We start from the raw sequence: 18854 nt of genomic DNA, 5'->3' as shown, positions 1-18854 counted from the left end.
AGTTAATAATTAATTATAAATATTACTAATTATCAAAGATAAATTTTCTCTTTAGAACAATCAGAGTAAAGAAATGAAATTATACTGAATATATTATTGTTATACTTAACTTATTGATCTAATTTATAAAAAGTATAAAGTAAAAGATAAATTTTCTCTTTAGAAAGATCAGAATAAAGAAATGAAATTATACTGGATATATTATTGTTATCGTTAATTTTTTGATCGAATTTTTGAAAAAAATATGAAGCGTTAAATGAAGACATTTGACATAATTGATATCATTTTATACCCATAGAATAAAATTTCATTTCACAATTGATATCATTTCACATAATTCCATTTATTTCCCTTTATATAATAAAAGGAAACAACAAATTTTGTGTCTAAAAGGACAACATATTTAATGTTAATTAATTCCTATATTGGGAGTTTTTTGCCTTCAAATACATGTTTTTTCACACCAGAAATGTGAATTCTTGTTAAATAATCTTTCCAATTTATGTTTGATGCATCAATCTCAAAGTTTTTTCTCTCTTCTTCAGACATTTCTTCCATTAAAATCCTCATATTGCCAGTGTGAAACCTTGCAAAAAATAAAAGACGAAAAATTAATGAACACAGATAAAAGTTAGTTTTATTTATGTGACGATATTTGACTGTGTTGAGAATTGGTTTTAAAATATAGGAATCATAGAGCTTATGATTTTGCATGTGTCATGATATTTTTATTTGGTTAAAAAAGCTTGTCATATAGTTTGATTATTTTCATATACATAAACATTATCTTTCTTTCAAATAAACTATAAGAAATAATTTTACTCTTTCTCTATTTATATGTTGTCTATAAGAAAATTTGCCTTTTTTTTCAAGATTACAAACTTAAATTTTATAAAATATTTCTTATAAACATTTTTTGAGTGACGTCGTTAATTAATAATGAATAAAAAAAAAAAAGGTTCATACCTTCCTCTATAGAAACCATATGGTTCATAGAGCTTGCTAAAGTTGTTGAGGAATTCCACTTTCCTTTTAAATCTCATGTGAATTTTCAATAACTCTTTTTCACTTAAATCTTGTACCTTATGCTGCTTGGATAGTACCTCCCAAATATAATTTGAAAAATCTGATATTTTATCAAAATATTTCATTTCTTTAACTTCAATTTTATCCCCTTTTGAGTTAACAAAAGGAAATAAAGTGAAATATTCATAGCAATAGTCAAATAATTGGTGTATTGCAACAGGATTCACTAATGTTGTTGCTAAGTGATACACATTTAATTGTGGACTTTGCAAATATCCATGCTTTGCAATAGCAGCCATTGTTGCATTTACAACCACATCAACTGGAATCTAAATCATGTAAAAAAATGTGGTCAGATTATGCAAAATAATAATAATAATAATAATAATAATAATAATTGTTGGAAATATACTTGTTTGAGATACAATTAAGTAAATTAAAGTATGTTGTGTGTCTTTACTCTTTCAAGGCGTTTTAAATTACTAGGTTATTTTATATTGTTGTGTCAAGAGTGTTTAAAATATATTATTTAGTCACTTTTTTATCTTATTTGTATATACAGTATATTTTTTAGTTAAATTGGACACCCTGACATAAGGGTAGCTACGCCACTGACTGACAACCATTATTTAATTTTTCTTAAGGGTAGCTACGCCACTGACTGACAACCATTATTTAATTTTTCTTTTACGTGTTTGGCTCATGAAGCAAAACGGAATTTTTACGTGTTTTATAGCTCGAGCTTTTAAGTGAAATGGTCATATACACTTTATATCATTGCATCAAAATCGACATAAATTAATCGTTTTGAGTCTCCCCAATAATTATTGTTTAAGTTTTTTATAGAATAAGGGGGATGAATTTAAACCGCCACAAATTTACAAAAAAAATATATACAAAATAAGTATTTTCTTGTAGTGATAGACAAAGGTTCGGAGTTCGAGTCTCTTATTGATCCATTATTTTATAAAAATGCACTTGGTGAATCTATATATATATATATATATATATATATAATTCCAAAATTAATATTTTCAATTGAAATGTAATGTAAATTTATACTTACCAAATCAACATCAGTATCTTGATCACAATAGATTGCAGGAAGTTCCCCTTTTCCATATAGAAAAATTGAAGGGTCAATTACCCTAAGAGATGAGGACAACATAGAAGTAAGAAACAATACATTAATAATTTTATTTTTTTGGTGCACAAAATATTTTATGTTAGCAGGATTTGAGGAAGTGCAGTATCTCATGGTGTGATTAGGGACGGAATCAAAATTTTGATTCAGGGATGTCAAAATACAAAAAGTAAAATCGTGTAGAAGTGAAAGAGTGTAATTTTCTGACGAAGGGATATCGATCAACCCCCTCAAGTATATGTAGCTTCACTACATGATATAGACAATCTATCCTAAAAAAAAGTATTAGTGACTATTTTCACATCTAAAATCTATGACATGTAATAAATCACAGGGAGATAACTTTTCTGTTATTCCAAAACTCATATAAGTATTATAGAACTAAACAAAATAAATTTAATACAATATATTATCACCTGTATCCTTGTATCCATCCTGGAAAAGGCTCTTTATAGCTACTTGTTATTACTGAGGGTCGAAGAATAAGAATTGGAATTTCATCTCTCATATTATTTATTATCATTTCACCAATTGCCTTTGTAAATGTATATGTATCTTGCCATCCATATAATTTTGCACTATTTAATAAATAAAAAACAATTAATTATGTTCTTTTTTTTTTAAAAAAAAAGAACTTCTTTTCTTATATCAATCAATATAATTATATAAAAAGAAAAATACCTCTCAACTCCTAAATTCTTCATTATTTGCTCCAAGCCAATATTATTTGTAATATTGTTCTTCAATTTTGAAATCAAGTCAATTTCATTGTCAACATGCAATGATGGAAAATTAGTAAAGGGAGAAATTGAATTGATTTTTTCCTTAGTTATGCTTTCTCCCATACTAAATGGCTTCTCCAATATTAATCCTTCTCTTTCTCCATTAGCATATGCTTCATGAAAATAAAAAAACACATTTCAATGTTGTAATTAAATAAATATCATATCTAGAAAGATTTATATATACATAATCGTTCGTCATTAACTCAATTTAACTGGTTATAGTAGATTAGTACTTTATTTGTCATAACACCATATCAAGTTTGTAACTTAAAATTTTCTTTATTAAAAAAATTATATTATTTGCACGAGCTATATAATTTCATTTTTTAAAATATCAAATTAAGTTGATCTACAATAAGTCAAAGTTATTGACTACATATCAATACATGATCCTCTACTAGAATCAATTAAATTATGGTAATAGCATAACATCTTGTTCCATTATTAGTGTATATAACTTGTATATTAAAACATATGTTTTATTTGAAGTTTATTCCAATACATACCTGTGGAATAATGCATAAGAAGTTTAAGATTCTTGCATTTCTTGGCAAACATCATGAGTTGATATGGACCATTCACATTAGCATCAAGAGCTAAATCATACCTTTAAAAAAAATAATGAAATGGTAATTATAAATTAATAACATAAAATTAAACTCACATAATCAAATCTAATTTAAATTGTATAACCTATAGTTGAACAATAATAATTTATGTAAAAAAAAAAAAAAAGAACCTCTCATCAAATGTGGTGTTTGCTGCTGAGTCAATGATCAAATCAATTTGTTGAGCAATTTGTTGAGAAGTAATAATATCCATACCAAGATTTGGCTCATATATATTTCCAACTATTGGAATTAATTTATTCAATATGAATGGCTTGTAATATTCACCATGTATTTCTTCTAGACATTTGAATAATTCTGACTCAATAATCTGATGATAATAAGAAAAATTATATATTAATAATTTTTTCATATTTATATTTAAAACTATATAGAGAAAAAAAATTTAACTATGAAATTTATCACTTATCTGTCACGAAATAACTTGTAACCTACATTATTCTATCATATGTTGTTAGTCCATTGTATATCGCCAATTCATCGTTTAATAGGATTTTTTTGATTTATTTTTGTGACATAAGTTGTCCTTTGCTATCCGTCTAAATAAAATTAACGATAAATTTTATTGTTTTATATCACAACATATATATTGTATACATACTTCACTTTTTAATCTGTTAAATGCAGCTTCTTTATCCTTTGCTCTGATGAGGATGTAGATCTTGTTTATTTTTGGTGTTGTTCTCAACATCTTTTCAATAAGTGCTGCAAAAATATTTTATATTATCAGTTCACTTAAAAGATAATTATAAATAAAGTGATACATATTATTACATCAAGTGAAAATTGCATTGATTAGTGTATATGTAAAAAAAAAAAAATTAAACTCAAAATTTAAAAGTATTTCTTAGTATTAGTATTCTACTTGCATATACAATATTGTATATGTGAGTACAATGCTTAAATATTTTACGATTTGAACTTGTGACATATAGATTATACAGAAAAAATTAAATTATTGTACCTTTTGCAAGAAATCCTGTACCACCAGTGACAAGAATATTTTTCCCTTCAAAAAACTCAACAATACCTATACCATTATTGGCATTTTGAGATATAATTTCTTTTTCATCATCCATGATTATGGATGGAGCATTAGTAACTACTTTAAGTGAAAAATGTTGATTATTTGGAGAAGAAAAAATTGTTATATTTTTCATACTTCTTTTTTCATATTTAAAGGATGGAACAATTTTATATTTATCAAAACTAGAAGAAAAATTATTTTTAGAAAATAATTTAGTTGGTGATTCCCTTGTGTATAGGGGAAAATTGTTTTTTGAGAGAAGCATTATGCAAAAAAAATATATAAAAAATAAAATAAAGAGAAGTTGTGGGATTGGAAATTAAATAATCTTGTCTATTTATAGAGCAAGCTAGGGAGTGTAAATGTTTTGTGTGTATGTGTCATTTACAATAAAAGCTATGACAACTACCACATGATGAGTATCAATAATATTGTTGACCATATCTTTTTTTTAAAAAAATATTTTTAAATTAATTTAATTTAAATTTTTTCATTATTTTAAAATTCTGTTATACACGATCTTGTTTAAAAATTTGAAATGTTCGATAAAACATGAAATTACTTGATAATGTCTTCAACATGTTTTTGATATATCCGCTTTTATTTTTGTTTATAAGCATACTCATCGATTTTTTTAAAAAAATCAAAAATCACATATTTTCGATTGATACATTCCGAAGAAAAACTTTTATACCTTACTATCGTCTTTGAAAAAAGAAATAAGATATTTTTTTGTGTTTTTTTAACATAAATAAACAATATGTGTATATATATATATATAACACTGCAATAAAAGAGATATTCAGTATTGATATGTAAAACAAAAAAATTCAGCAACTGAGTTAATATCATTACAACCAAAGTTATTTAAATATTTATCAACATTTATGTAGTGCGTTGAACTTATATAAATCTTACTAGTTCAAGAGCTAATTATTTAGATACACTTTATTTTCACAATATTACATATCTTACCAGATTTTAGTGTGTACTAATACATCCTAATACATGCACTGAATACATAAGGCCAAATTTAGATGTAATTTATTCTAGAGACATTGTATTCAAGTACATTCGCATGTATCTTGAACACATAACAAATTTCACTCGTCACTTTTTCATGTATCTGGTACCCCATATACATGTGAATATATATATATATATATATATATATATATATACGCGCTTAATTATATAGTAATTTTTTTATATATTTATATTTATCATCGTCGTAACTAATTAAGAAATTTTTTGTTTTTATTATAAGTATATAAATAAATATAGAGGCAGATATATACAAGTATATCATTAATATGTATTATGAATTCATCATGGGCAAGCTAAGGTTAATAATACTATTGTTCGCCCATAATTAATAAATACGAATTAATATTATATTTTGGATAAATAATTGGCTATAAAGACGATGGGTTCATAACTACTATTTTTATAACAGAATACTTATCAACCAACAAATTTAAATATAGAATGAGTGTTATGTCTAATTAAATGCAAAATAAACAAAACACCAATAAAAATATTCCGGGAGACTATACTGTCTTTGTTCGCGAAAATGCGCCACATTTATCTTTATCTCTAAATTGAAATTTTCGCTCGATTTTTTATCAAGAGTATTTTGAACTTCATAAATAATATTATAAAATTTTAAATTAAACCATTCACATTTTCATATTATTAATAAATCGCAATGAATTTAAATCAATTCCTTCACTTCTTCGATATCTTTTTTAACTCATTAGTTAGTTCTTTAAATCAGTCGAAGTTTGAGTCATTAATTAAAGTTGACTTTGAACATTTGACTTATTTTTAGAATAATACATCTCAATTAGAAATTTAAAGTAATATAATCTGATCTAGGCAATTACTAATTGACTAAAAATTTAGACTAATATGATTTGATCTTGTAGATTAAATAATAGAGGTGATTTTGAAGATTTGATTTCTTTTAGAATAATAAATCTCCATCAAAAATTTAGATTAATATGATTTGATCTACACAATTTATAATTGAGGATCAAATAATAAAGGATTGTGAACAATTTTGATCAATTTAATGAATTCTAAACTATTTCATTATAACAAGCAGATAGCAAAAAATCAAATTATTGTGATGAACAAATAAAAATAAAAATTCAATGTCACGACCCAAAACGAGCCGCGAGTGGCACCCACACTTACCCTCCTATGTGAGCGAACCAACCAATCTAAACCCCAACATTTCAACCATAATAAACAGAATATAATGCGGAAGACTTAAAACTCATTAATATAACCAATAAATAACTTCTAAAATTTAATACTTATTATTCCCCAAAATCTGGAAGTCATCATCACAAGAACATCTATCCTCAAATTACTAAATCTAAGAGTATCTAAGAAGCTAAAATAAGTAAACAGATGGTCCATGTCCGAACTTCAAGGACATCAAGACATGAATGAGAGAGAATCCAGTCCGAGCTAGGAACAATAGCTTATCCTGAAATCTGATATGCTGAAGACTGGCTAGAGTTGCGGACGAGTCGAAGTTGTTGGCACGTTTGCTGCACTCCACAAATAACAAGAAAACAAATACAAGTAGGGGTCAGTACAAGACACAAGTACTGAGTAGGTATCATCGGCCAACTCAAAATAGAAAGCAATATATATCAGATAATAACATAAAATCGACTACCATACTCAACAGATAACAATAACAAGTACCATAACCATTAACCGCAACCCAAGCACATCTATGAGGACTCACGCCTCCACACCATACTCGTTTGGGAAATAGGTTCTTTAAATTTGAGTATATTAACATAATTCAAGATTCATTCTTTTTATTATCCTGGTGTCGGAACGTGACACTCCGATCCTCTACTACTATCCTGGTGTCGGAACGTGGCACTCCGATCCTCTACTATCCTGGTGTCGGAACGTGACACCCGATCCACTAATACTATCCTGGTGTCGGAACGTGACACCCGATCCACTACTACTATCCTGGTGTCGGAACGTGACACCCGATCCACTACTACTATCCTGGTGTCGAAACGTGACACCCGATCCACTAGTACTATCCTGGTGTCGGAACGTGACACCCAATCCACTAACCTCATTCTTTTAGTTCATCAAGCCTTCTTTTATACCAAGGCATCATCATTAACAGAGAGGGTTTTAGGGTTAAGCTTCACAACCTCATCTTTCCAACTCATTACAATTACATAATCACATCATGCAAGCATACAATTAAGCATATAGAAGACTTTACAATACTACCCAATACATATCATTCGCTATTAAGAGTTTACTATGAAATAGCATAAACCATAACCTACCTCCACCGAAGAATTGTGATCAAGCAAGCTATTCCTCAAAGCCTCTGCTTTCCTCTTCGCTTCTCTCTGTTTCTCGCTCGTTATCCCTCTCTTTCTGTCTCTTTCTGATTTTTTCCTTATTCAAACTCTTTTTCTTTTACCCTAATTATCATATAATTAAGTATAAAAGATGGTAAAAGTAACCCACTATTTATTTCAAGGTTATCACCTTTAACCCCCAAGTAATTGAATTATTAACATTAACCCACTAACTTTATAAGTATAAGCAGGAATAGTCCAAAACGCCCCTTAAAACTTTTAACAGAAATCTGATCCAGTCAGGGTTACGCAGCCTGTGACGCTCCGTACTGCAGGTCCGTCACAAAGTTCAGAGAGTTAATTCTGTGGAAAGGCTCGTGACGGTCCATCGTGCCAACGACGGTTCGTCCTGCCATTCCGTCGTGAAGTTCAGAGAGTCGACCTCAGTATCCAAATTTTCAGAATCTAAGTGTTTTGGAACGAGACACCCTCGATGGTCCGTCGTGCCCATGACGGTCCGTCGTGGGATCCGTCGACCCAGACAGTTATTACCAGAAATAAACTCTACTGCTCAAAACGACTAACAGGTCGTTACATTCAAGCACATAATAAAAAAATCAAATAGCAAAAAAAAATACTAATCTAATTTGGAGATTTGAGATGTCGAATAACAATGATTGATGAACAAGAAAGGAAAGAAAATTGAACAAACTGTACAAGGATTTGAGGAGTAAACACTATTTTTATTTAATTATAACTCTATTTGATAAAAGAAATTTTGAGTTTTATATTAATTCTAAAATTAAAAAAAGAAGTTATTAAATTTTGAATGAATTTATATGGGTGTGTATGTATTTAACGAACGGACTTATTGTTTTGAATTTAAACCAAAAATTTAATAATTTTAAGAAAAGAAAAAAAATAAAAAGTGAATAAAACATACAACATCTGCCTTTTGCGCCAGCCAAATTATGTTACAAGGAGTGTACTGTATATTATTTTAGCTTTTAATTTTTGTTTTTGTTTATTTTTATATAGGTATATTCGGTAAATTTTTTTGATAAAATCGTATTACGTGAAATATGTTGGATGTATATAAATTTGCCCCGGAGTGGTAGATGCATATGATCACATTGGGAATAACAAAAATAATACTCTATCCGTTTAAAAAATAATGTCCTCTTTTTTATGGCAACATTTTCAAGTTTACATATTTAACGCCATAAAATAAGAGTAATTTTATACATTTGACATAATTTTAATTTAAGATCACAAAAATTCAAAAGTTTCATTTATTTTTTTAAACTCCGTGTCAAGTCAAATTAGGTCCTTCTTTGTGAAACGGAGAAAGTAGTATTTTAGAAAATGATTATAATCCATAATAATAGTAAATTAAAAAAGAAGTGATAAATTATTTTTTGGTTACTAAACATAGATAAGTAAAAAGTAGATTCTTTTAGTATACACGACCAGCAAAAGAAAATAAGGTTAGGATAAAGAAAAAAAAAAAGAGAACGGATGACAAAATAGAGAATCAAATCCTCACAAATAAAACGAAAGTTCAAATAACCAATCGATTCAACTATTTTTATTTTTCATTAAGAAAAATTAAGAGGAAAAATATTTTATTTTGAAAAGAAGCATAATTTGGTAATTCTCAAAAGTAGTTAAGTTTTAGGATATGATCCAAAATGATCTCTTAAATTTCTAAAAAAGAGGAAAGTGTAATGACATTAATGAAATATTTTATTTTGGCTGTGTATATGTCATCAACAATAAAAGCTATAACAACTACCACAAGATGATATCAGTAATATTGTTGACCATATCTTATATTTTGTCTGACATTTGTTTAATTTATGTTTAGGTGTAGTGTAATTGTTAATTAAAGTTATGATAATATTGATGAGTGTTTTAAAAGATTTTATTGGGATTTATTCTGGGTCTTGTCTTGAGGGGCTCTAGTTAGCTAGCGTTTGGTCATAGATTTTCAAATATTATTGGCAAATATTATTTGAGTGAAAATTTAGGTGAAATTTCACCATGTGTTTGGTCATACGATTTGGAAAATATATTTCACCTTTTTAGAAAAATATGATTTATACACACAAGTTCTAAAAACTATCAAAACTAACTAAAAGTTTGTATTACAGGTCAATTAGATGTTCGTTACGACAATAACAAATAGTGTCCATGACACTAAACAATATGGTAATTTGGAGTGAGTGCAACAAGAATTATTTCATACATCGTGAAGTAGGGAAAGCACATGACTTTGTTACCTAGAGCCAATTTTTAATAATTTTCATCAACAATCATATCATTGTTTAATATTCACTAAATATTTCATCACTATTTTGGTATTCACGTAAAAAATTATGTAATACTACGCAAACAACTACTAGAGAGAGTGTTTTTGTAAAAGATAAAAGATTGGGGTAAAATTTAAATTTTCAAAATATCCCAAATAATGATATTTGGCCCAAATAGTAGAAAAAGCTAGTATTTGGAAATTTGGGATATTTGCCAAATAATGGCAAATTGTATGAACAAACATTATTTGCCAAATTTTTCTTAAATATTATTTGAAAATTTTATTGCCAAACGGGCCCTAAGTATGGGACTTCGTTCAGTAAGACTTACGTTCTAAACATCTGATTGTAAATCTTAAATACGCCTAACGTCTAATTTTCGTGGCTTGCTAATAAATTTTATACAAATTTACGTGTTAAAATTTTTAGTTGACATTGTAGGCCTCAATAGTTCTTCAATAATTGAATGATATGTATATGTATTTTTTTTATTCTATAGATACTATAGTATTAAGAGTAACTGAAATAACCAGTTATAATATCACATTTTTTACTACTTAGTAATACTGTAATTGTAATTATATATTACGTAATATTTCTTTTAAAAATACATAGCGAATTTTACCTTTTTTCTTTATCATTCATCTTCATAATTTTGTCATTCAAAATTTTATACATCATAATACTACTAAAGTTCAAAATTATATATAAAAATAATACTAATGTTCAAAAAAACATAGCGAAATTATGTTTATTACATGAATACAATTAAATAATATCCTTTCAATATTAAGAATTAATTTATCCTATTTTTTTTTCTAGTACATATTCTTGTACACCAGGAATATGAATCTTTTCAATATAATATCTCCAATTAATTTTTGTCACATCAATTTCAAAGCTTCCTTTTTCTTCTTCAGACATATCTCCCATTAACTTTCTTATGTTGCCATTGTCAAACCTAGCCAAGAAAAAAAAAGTTATTTATTGGCTAGTCGGATTCGATCATAACATCAGACATCAAGCGAGAAATTAAATATATATTTTTTATAATTACACGTCTAATTACGTATTATCTATGTTTCAATAATTTGTGTGACATATTTGACTGAATATGAAAAATATTATTTACTCCTACTAAAGAATCGAAGGACAAATCGATTAGTTATATGTACTATAAAAATATATCATTTTTTTTCGAGACAAATGATAAACTAATTAATATCACACGTACCAGCCTTTGTAGAACACGTAGGGTTCATAAAGTTTGTTGAAATTCTTCAAATATTCAACTTTCTTTTTAATTAAACGTATTTGAGTCTTTGTAAGCTCTTTTCCATCTTGTACTTCATGCTTCTTGGATAATACCTCCCAAATATAATTTTCACAATCTGATATTTTGTCAAAAAATCTCATTTTTTTAACCTCAAATTTATCTCCTTTTGAATTAACAAAAGGAAATAATTTGAAATAATTATAAAAATAGTCACAAATTTGAGAAAGTGTGAGAGGATTTATAGATGATGATGCCACATGATAAATATTTAGTTGTGGAGTTTGCAAATATCCATGTTTTGCCATAGCAGCCATTGTTGCATTTACAACCATATCAACTGGAACCTAAATCAAAGTAAAAAAATGATAAATCGAGATGATCACACACTTTAATAATAATACATAAAATTATAAATGTTAAATTTATCGAAAGAAATATGTACTTACCAAATCAACAAGACAATTTGGATCACCAAAAATGCATGAAAGGTCACCCTTTCCATAGAAAAAGATTATAGGGTCGATTGTCCTAATAAAGAAACAGATAATTCAAAAAAAAAATCAGAAATATTAATATTTTTGGAAATTATAAATAGGCAGAACACATCGATAGTTTCTTAAAATTTTCAGTAAATTTCATTTAGACTTTTCAATTGTCTTGTACTATGATCGAGCAACATGAACACATGATAAATTGTTTCGAATATACATTTCCGACTCAAACTTTTGAAAAAGTTCTTGGACATGTTGTCAAACTTAAAATATGTCATTTCCTTTTATTATATGCATTATCTTCAAATAAATCATAAAATGTCAAACATGCTCCAATTAATTGCATACTTTATAGGGCTAAAAACATAAATATACAAATTAAAGACCTTTTTATTTAACCAACATAGCAATAGTTTCTTTTCAAATCAAATATAGAAAATAACAATATTGTTTTAAAAATAAAACCAAAATGTTAATGGAAGAAAATAAATAATGACACACGATTTTATTTCCATTTCATTATTTTCTCCCATCCTTTTACCCTAGCTTCCACCATTTATATAACTGACTTATCTATGTAATAGACGTTTGATAACATGTGGGGAATTTTTTTTCAGAACGTGTGAGATATGTCTAATTTAAACAATTTATCTTGTGTTTTTAATTACTTAAATAAAATTGACTACTGAGAAACTTAAGAAACTATCGATATACATATATATTCAATCGTATATATAAATATTTGAATAAATAATCTCACCTGAATCCTTGCATCCATCCTAGAAATGGCTCTTTATAGCTACTTGTTATAATAGAGGGTCGAATAATAAGTATTGGAATTTCATGTCTCATACTATTTATCATCATTTCACCAATTGCCTTAGTAAATGAATATGTATCTTGCCATCCATATAACTTTGCCCTATTTAATCAACAAACAATTAATTATTTAAAAAAATGAACTTTTTCTTAAATCAATATAATTATATATAAAAAAAGAAAATACCTCTCAACTCCAAAATTCTTCATAATTTGCTCCAAGCCAATATTATTTGTAATATTGTTCTTCAATTTTGAAATCAATTCAATTTCATTGTCAACATGCAATGATGGAAAATTAGTATATGGAGAAATTGAATTGATTTTTTCCTTTGTTATGCTTTCTCCCATACTAAATGGCTTTTCCAATATTAATCCTTCTCTTTCTCCATTAGCATATGCTTCAAAGTAAATAAATATAATATTTCAAAATTCATATAATAAAATCTAGGAAGAATAGAACTTGTATATTCAATACTAAAAATCATTATTTTCCCATGGAAAATTAATCAGTCATCAGCGACTACTTTCATAGATATTTTGATTGAATCAGTGAGAAGAAAATATAGAAATGTCGTATATAAATAAAAAAAATTAAAAACTTCTCAATATTTTAGCGAGGATAAATTTGTTTCCAGCTGTACTTTTTTTTCGAACGAGTGTACATACCGGTAGAATAATGCATAAGAAGTTTAAGTTTCTTGCATTTCTTTGCAAATATCATGAGTTGATATGGACCATTAACATTAGCATCAAGAGCTAAATCATACCTAGAAACATGAAATTTAAAAAATGTTAATTAATTAAATTGTGTATATTATCTTAGTAGAATAATTATTTATTTATTTATAGAAGGAAAAAAAAAGTAAACCTTTCATCAAATGTAGTGATGGCAGCAGAGTCAACAATCAAATCAATTTGTTGAGCAATTTGTTGAGAAGTAATAATATCCATACCAAGATTTGGCTCATATATATTTCCAACAATAGGAATCAATTTATTTTGTATGAATAACTTGTAGGATTCACCATGTATTTCTTCTGGGCATTTGAACAATTCTGACTCCATAATCTGAATTTTAAGCAAAATCAAGCTGTAAATAGTCTACTCATATTGTTGATCAGTCAGTGACGAAGCTAAAATTTTAACTTGAAATCACAATAGTTTAATTAATAACATACTCTCTATATTCGTCAAGGTGACCAGTTAAACATTTTTAGTGAAAAATTATGTTAGCATATATAAGTTCAATTAGTTGTACTTTATACATATATTAAATTTTTAATAAATTGGTGGGACCCAAAATATTTTTTAAATAAATAATTATAAACATACTTCAAATTTTAATCTGTGAAATGCAGCTTCCTTATCCTTTGCCCTGATGAGCAAATAGATCTTGTTTATCTTTGGTGTTGTCCTAAGTATTTTTTCAATCAAAGCTGCAAAAAAGAGAAAAAAAAATTACACAATTAGGTCATTTATACGATTTTAATTATATGTAAATCTCTTGATAAAAAATTAATCAATTTTTTTAAAAAAAGAATGACAACTAATATGAATGGGTTAAAGGGAAAAAGACATATATCTCCTTGAACTTATCATGAAAAGTTAGTTACACGTTTAACTTATTATGACAACTTATTACGCACTTAAATTATTTAAAAACGAATCTATTTCAACGTTGATGCACATACAGCCAGTCACATGATGGAAAAGTATTTCACAGTCGCGCCACATCATCATCATATCACTAACACGTCAATAATGACGATAGATTTTTTAAAAAAATAAAATAAAATCCATGTCGCCTTATTTTTTTTTTCTTTCCTATGCACCATCAAATCCACCATTATTGTTGCTATAATCATAATATTCACTTATCCACCATCATAGATTTCACCACTCATAATCAAATAATTTGACCATCAAAATTTTTCCACGACCTTTGCCATCATAAAAAATCGATAACAAACATAAAAAATTTAACTAAATTTTACATCAAAACTATATCCACTATCATTAAAATTCATCACAATCATAACTACAAATTCACCATCCACATAAAAATCACGAGTTTCATTGTCAATATCGAAATTAAAAGTCATATCACCACTAACTTTTCGCTCATCACCAAATCCACCACAAAAAATTATCACAAACATTTCATTCAAGCTCAAATAAAAGAATTTGTGAAAAGTTGCAATATTTATTTGCAAACATTTTATTCAAATAATTGAAAAACTAGTGCTCGATTTATTATTACTGATTTTGAAGAAAACCTAACAAGAATATTTCTTAAAGAGAAAAAAACATCTATGAACATACCTTAAAAAAATTGAATTTTGTGCAAAAACTCAAAAAAAAAATTACATAAAAAAAATAGGAGTGTATCTAGGGAAACACAAATGGTTATTTAAAATTCCCTTCGTAGCAAAATTACACTGTATATATTATTTAACGTACCTTTTGCAAGAAACCCCGTACCACCGGTGACAAAAATATTCTTCCCTTCAAAAAAATCAATAATTCCTATTCCATTATTGCCCTTTTGAGATATAATTATTTGTTTTTCATCCTCCGCTTCATCATTAGTGATTGCTTTGAGTTGGAAATATCGTCGAGGGTGTTCAATTTTTTGAGATTTCATAATATAACATGATTTTTTTCTTCTTCTTTTATGGTTCTCAAATGATGAAAAATTGTTATTATATTTCAACATAGTAGAAACATGATTTTGAGAGAATAAATTATGAGTATGTCCCCTTGTATCAATGGGAAAAATATTTTTTATGAGAAGCATATTGGCAATAAATATATAAATTAAAGAGAAGTTGTGGGATAGAAGCTAAAATGATATTCTCTATATATAGAACTAGTTATAGAAGTTTGGTGTACTGTGTGATGAGTATCAGAAATTTTATTGGATAATGTATTTTATCTAAAAATAATTTTCGATGTACGTCTAGTCGAAATTTGTTAAAATTCGCATATGGTGTTAGAAATATATTTATATAGTACATGTATATGACTTAAATTCATATTAGAAAGAATGTTGGAGCTAAGGGAAAATATAAAAAGCTTTTTTCTAAATCTTCTTCGTCGAAAAATTATATTATATATCGAATGTTATAATTTTTCTTTTTATTTTCTTTGAATAAAGAGAAATGAAAGAATCTTTTCAGATTTATATATAAAGGGATTTTTTAGGAACTTTTGCAAATAACCACTATAATAAGTTTAATTATGTTTTGTAACTATAATTTACATATTTACGGTTTGTAAGTATAAATAGACATAGATGTGTATTAAGTTTTTATATATTTATATTTATCATCGACGTAACTAATTGCTTTATTTTTTTATTTTTTTTATAAGTATAGATAGACATAGAGGGAGATGTATACAAGTATATCATAAATATATATTATGAATTCATCATAATGGGCAAGCTAAAGTTATAGTTAATACTTGTGTTAGCCCATAACTCATAAATATAATATTAGATTAGATGAATAATAATTGTGTAACAGCCCGCTAGGTCGTTTGGAGAACTCAAACTATCTTGACTCTTTCCGTAGAATTTAAAATAAAAAAATTGAAATATTCGGTAACCACGATTATTTAGTTGTCAGATATGTGTTAAATATTTAATATAGCTGCATACTTAATGGGCCAGATCAACACCTAATTTAGTTAAAACCTTTTTTTTTTCACTTAGCCCATTTAGTAAATTAAGATAAATGAGTGATTAGCATAACCCCATTAATATATTCTGGCAAAACGTGTAGGGGAAAAGAAACCGTCGACTTCAGGTGAACGATTTATTCTCAAACTTTTCAATTCTTCATTTGAGTATATTGTCAAGTGAATTAAATTGTTATTTTAAATTATTTGTTGGTGTGTATATGAGAAAATAGATTATTTTTGGATCTGTTCAGATCCCTTGTGAAGGAACGGAAAAGAACCATTTTTTTTTATTTATGTGCTAACTTTATCAACCTAAGGGGGGAGCATTGAATGCCCATTAATGAGGCTCATTATGGAAGTGGCAGATGACATGACCAATTCTTTGGGAATTAAGCAATTGAACCGATTAAAATTAAAGAAAAGAATGAAGGATCTCACATTTAAAGTGCATTTTCTTGTTTGTTAACTAGTGAAAATGGGTATTAATTTATTTATTTACAGAATTTAGTCACTAGTATTAGTATGTTATCTTTAGAGAATTAAGTTTTTTTTTATTGCATTGGATTATATAAATCTTCATATTGACGATGAAGGATATTATTAATAGTAGGTATTGCTGGAAATTTTTTTGGGTTGTACAACTTGTTAATTTAATTTATTCCTAATGACTAGCAGGTAAATTAAGTGAGTTACCGTAAGTATTGAGGGTGTTGGATTAGAGTAGAGGAGAATGTTTATATTAATTATTATCATGTGTAATTATTTAATAAGAATTAGGCATAACCATTGGGGAAAAAAAAGGGGGGGAATCTTTGGAAAACAAAAGCTTGATTTCATATATGAAACCTGCGGAAAAATTCCATAGACATTATTTATTTAAGTAAGTTACATCAAACTACTTATTGGCTTTAAACTTTTATTTCATTTTTAATTTTTATATAGTAATACTCCATAAAGTATATGGATATAGCTAACAAAATTTTGGTGGTATTGTGTTACATGAGTATTATTAGAATCATAATGTTTTGAGGAGTTGAGGCTTGACAGTAGGCTTGAAATTTAGTAAGTACAATCTTGACATATAAAATATATCAAGAGTAGGAGCTTGATTGGATACATGAGTGAGTTTGGAGTTTAGGTTAGACATATAACCTATGAACTCGCTTACTTACGAATATTGCACAATGGATAGATTGGGAACGTTCCGAAGCTTTGCGAAAGGGAAAGGAAAAATCTTGAAGATTGGTGACACGAGTTCGGCATTTAAGGTATGTTAAGACTTTTTTTTTAGACTTGTTGAAGGACGTTTTCCTAATTAAAAATTAAAAATGAAAATAGACAAAGGGGTAAGGGGGAAAGATGGTGGTCTCGTATCAATGGTGTGATGGGCATTGGTACGAGTACCGGTGTTATAAAAAGAAAAATACTATTTTAGAATGTGGGTTGAAATTTGAGAATGCCAAAGCATATGGGCATTAGCTGATATATTCTTGACTTGAATTCCTTGTGTGATTGTGTTTTATTTATTTCACCCGTATAGTTGAGATAATTGAGGTGGTTATGTATTATATTCATATTGATTGATTGAGATGCATCATCATTCCCTCTATTGAAACAATATTGTGCACATGCATCGAGATGAGACTGAGTATAAGTTGGGCACGTGGAGATCGTTCGTGCTGGGGATGGTGAGATGTTAAGATTGTAATTTGGGCACGTGGAGACCGTCCGTGCGAAAATTGTTTGATATTATGATAGTGCGTTGAGATCGTCCGCACAGACACGTGGAGATCGTCCGTGTCGGTATATGGACCTCGCGAGTCCCCTATGGGTCATGAACTCTCGATGTATTTCCGAGGAGTATCATGTATATACGATTGAGTGAGTATTGGGTATTCTGAGACATATCATTACATGACATCATATTGCATTGCATTTCATCCCATCATTCATTCTTGATGACTATATGTTTTGTTTGGTGTTTGGAAAATATTAAATGTTGATTTCCTTTATTGATGAAACTTAAATAGTGAGTGTAATATATATATATATATACTTGTATAATTTAAGAACTTATTTTCTTATATAAACTCCCGTCACTACTTCTTCGTTGTCGGTCAATGAGACATACTGGGTACACGTGGTTTCGTACTCATACTACGCTTGTTGCACTCTTTGTGATGCAGATTCGATTCCGAGTAGGAGCACATCTCGTGGAGCAAATCGAGTCCGGCTTGAAGTTCTTGGAGTTGTGGTGAGCTGCTTGGCTGTTCCGTGGCCCACACCTCCCTCTATCTTTTAC

General features: G+C 27.8%; 2 protein-coding genes across 3 annotated transcripts; both read right to left on the bottom strand.

The window, feature by feature from the left end:
- Positions 1–284: 284 nt before the first annotated feature.
- Positions 285–4915, bottom strand: LOC101260469 (fatty acyl-CoA reductase 2, chloroplastic-like). 2 transcript variants are annotated; one of them, XM_010327614.3, is made up of 9 exons: positions 4549–4915; positions 4186–4289; positions 3695–3894; positions 3462–3562; positions 2852–3065; positions 2587–2748; positions 2093–2174; positions 967–1355; positions 285–586 (listed from the first exon to the last, which is right to left on the bottom strand). In XM_010327614.3, exons 1-9 carry the CDS (start codon positions 4874–4876, stop codon positions 421–423), a joined length of 1746 nt encoding a protein of 581 aa, XP_010325916.1. In that variant the 5' UTR covers positions 4877–4915; the 3' UTR covers positions 285–420. The 2 variants fall into 2 exon arrangements, with proteins under 2 accessions (XP_010325916.1, XP_010325917.1); XM_010327615.3 differs by lacking the exon at positions 2587–2748.
- A 6089-nt stretch (positions 4916–11004) lies between these two features.
- Positions 11005–15710, bottom strand: LOC101260757 (fatty acyl-CoA reductase 2, chloroplastic-like). The gene is made up of 9 exons (XM_010327849.4): positions 15329–15710; positions 14201–14304; positions 13737–13936; positions 13535–13635; positions 13053–13266; positions 12807–12968; positions 12002–12083; positions 11514–11899; positions 11005–11240 (listed from the first exon to the last, which is right to left on the bottom strand). The coding sequence occupies exons 1-9, from the start codon at positions 15663–15665 to the stop codon at positions 11081–11083; spliced, it is 1746 nt and encodes a 581-aa protein (XP_010326151.2). The 5' UTR covers positions 15666–15710; the 3' UTR covers positions 11005–11080.
- Between the last annotated feature and the right edge of the window lie 3144 nt (positions 15711–18854).

The sequence above is a fragment of the Solanum lycopersicum genome, chromosome 9, assembly GCF_036512215.1.
Source record: "Solanum lycopersicum chromosome 9, SLM_r2.1".
Classification (NCBI taxonomy): Eukaryota; Viridiplantae; Streptophyta; class Magnoliopsida; order Solanales; family Solanaceae; genus Solanum; species Solanum lycopersicum.
This window is presented reverse-complemented; position numbering and strand designations above follow the sequence as displayed.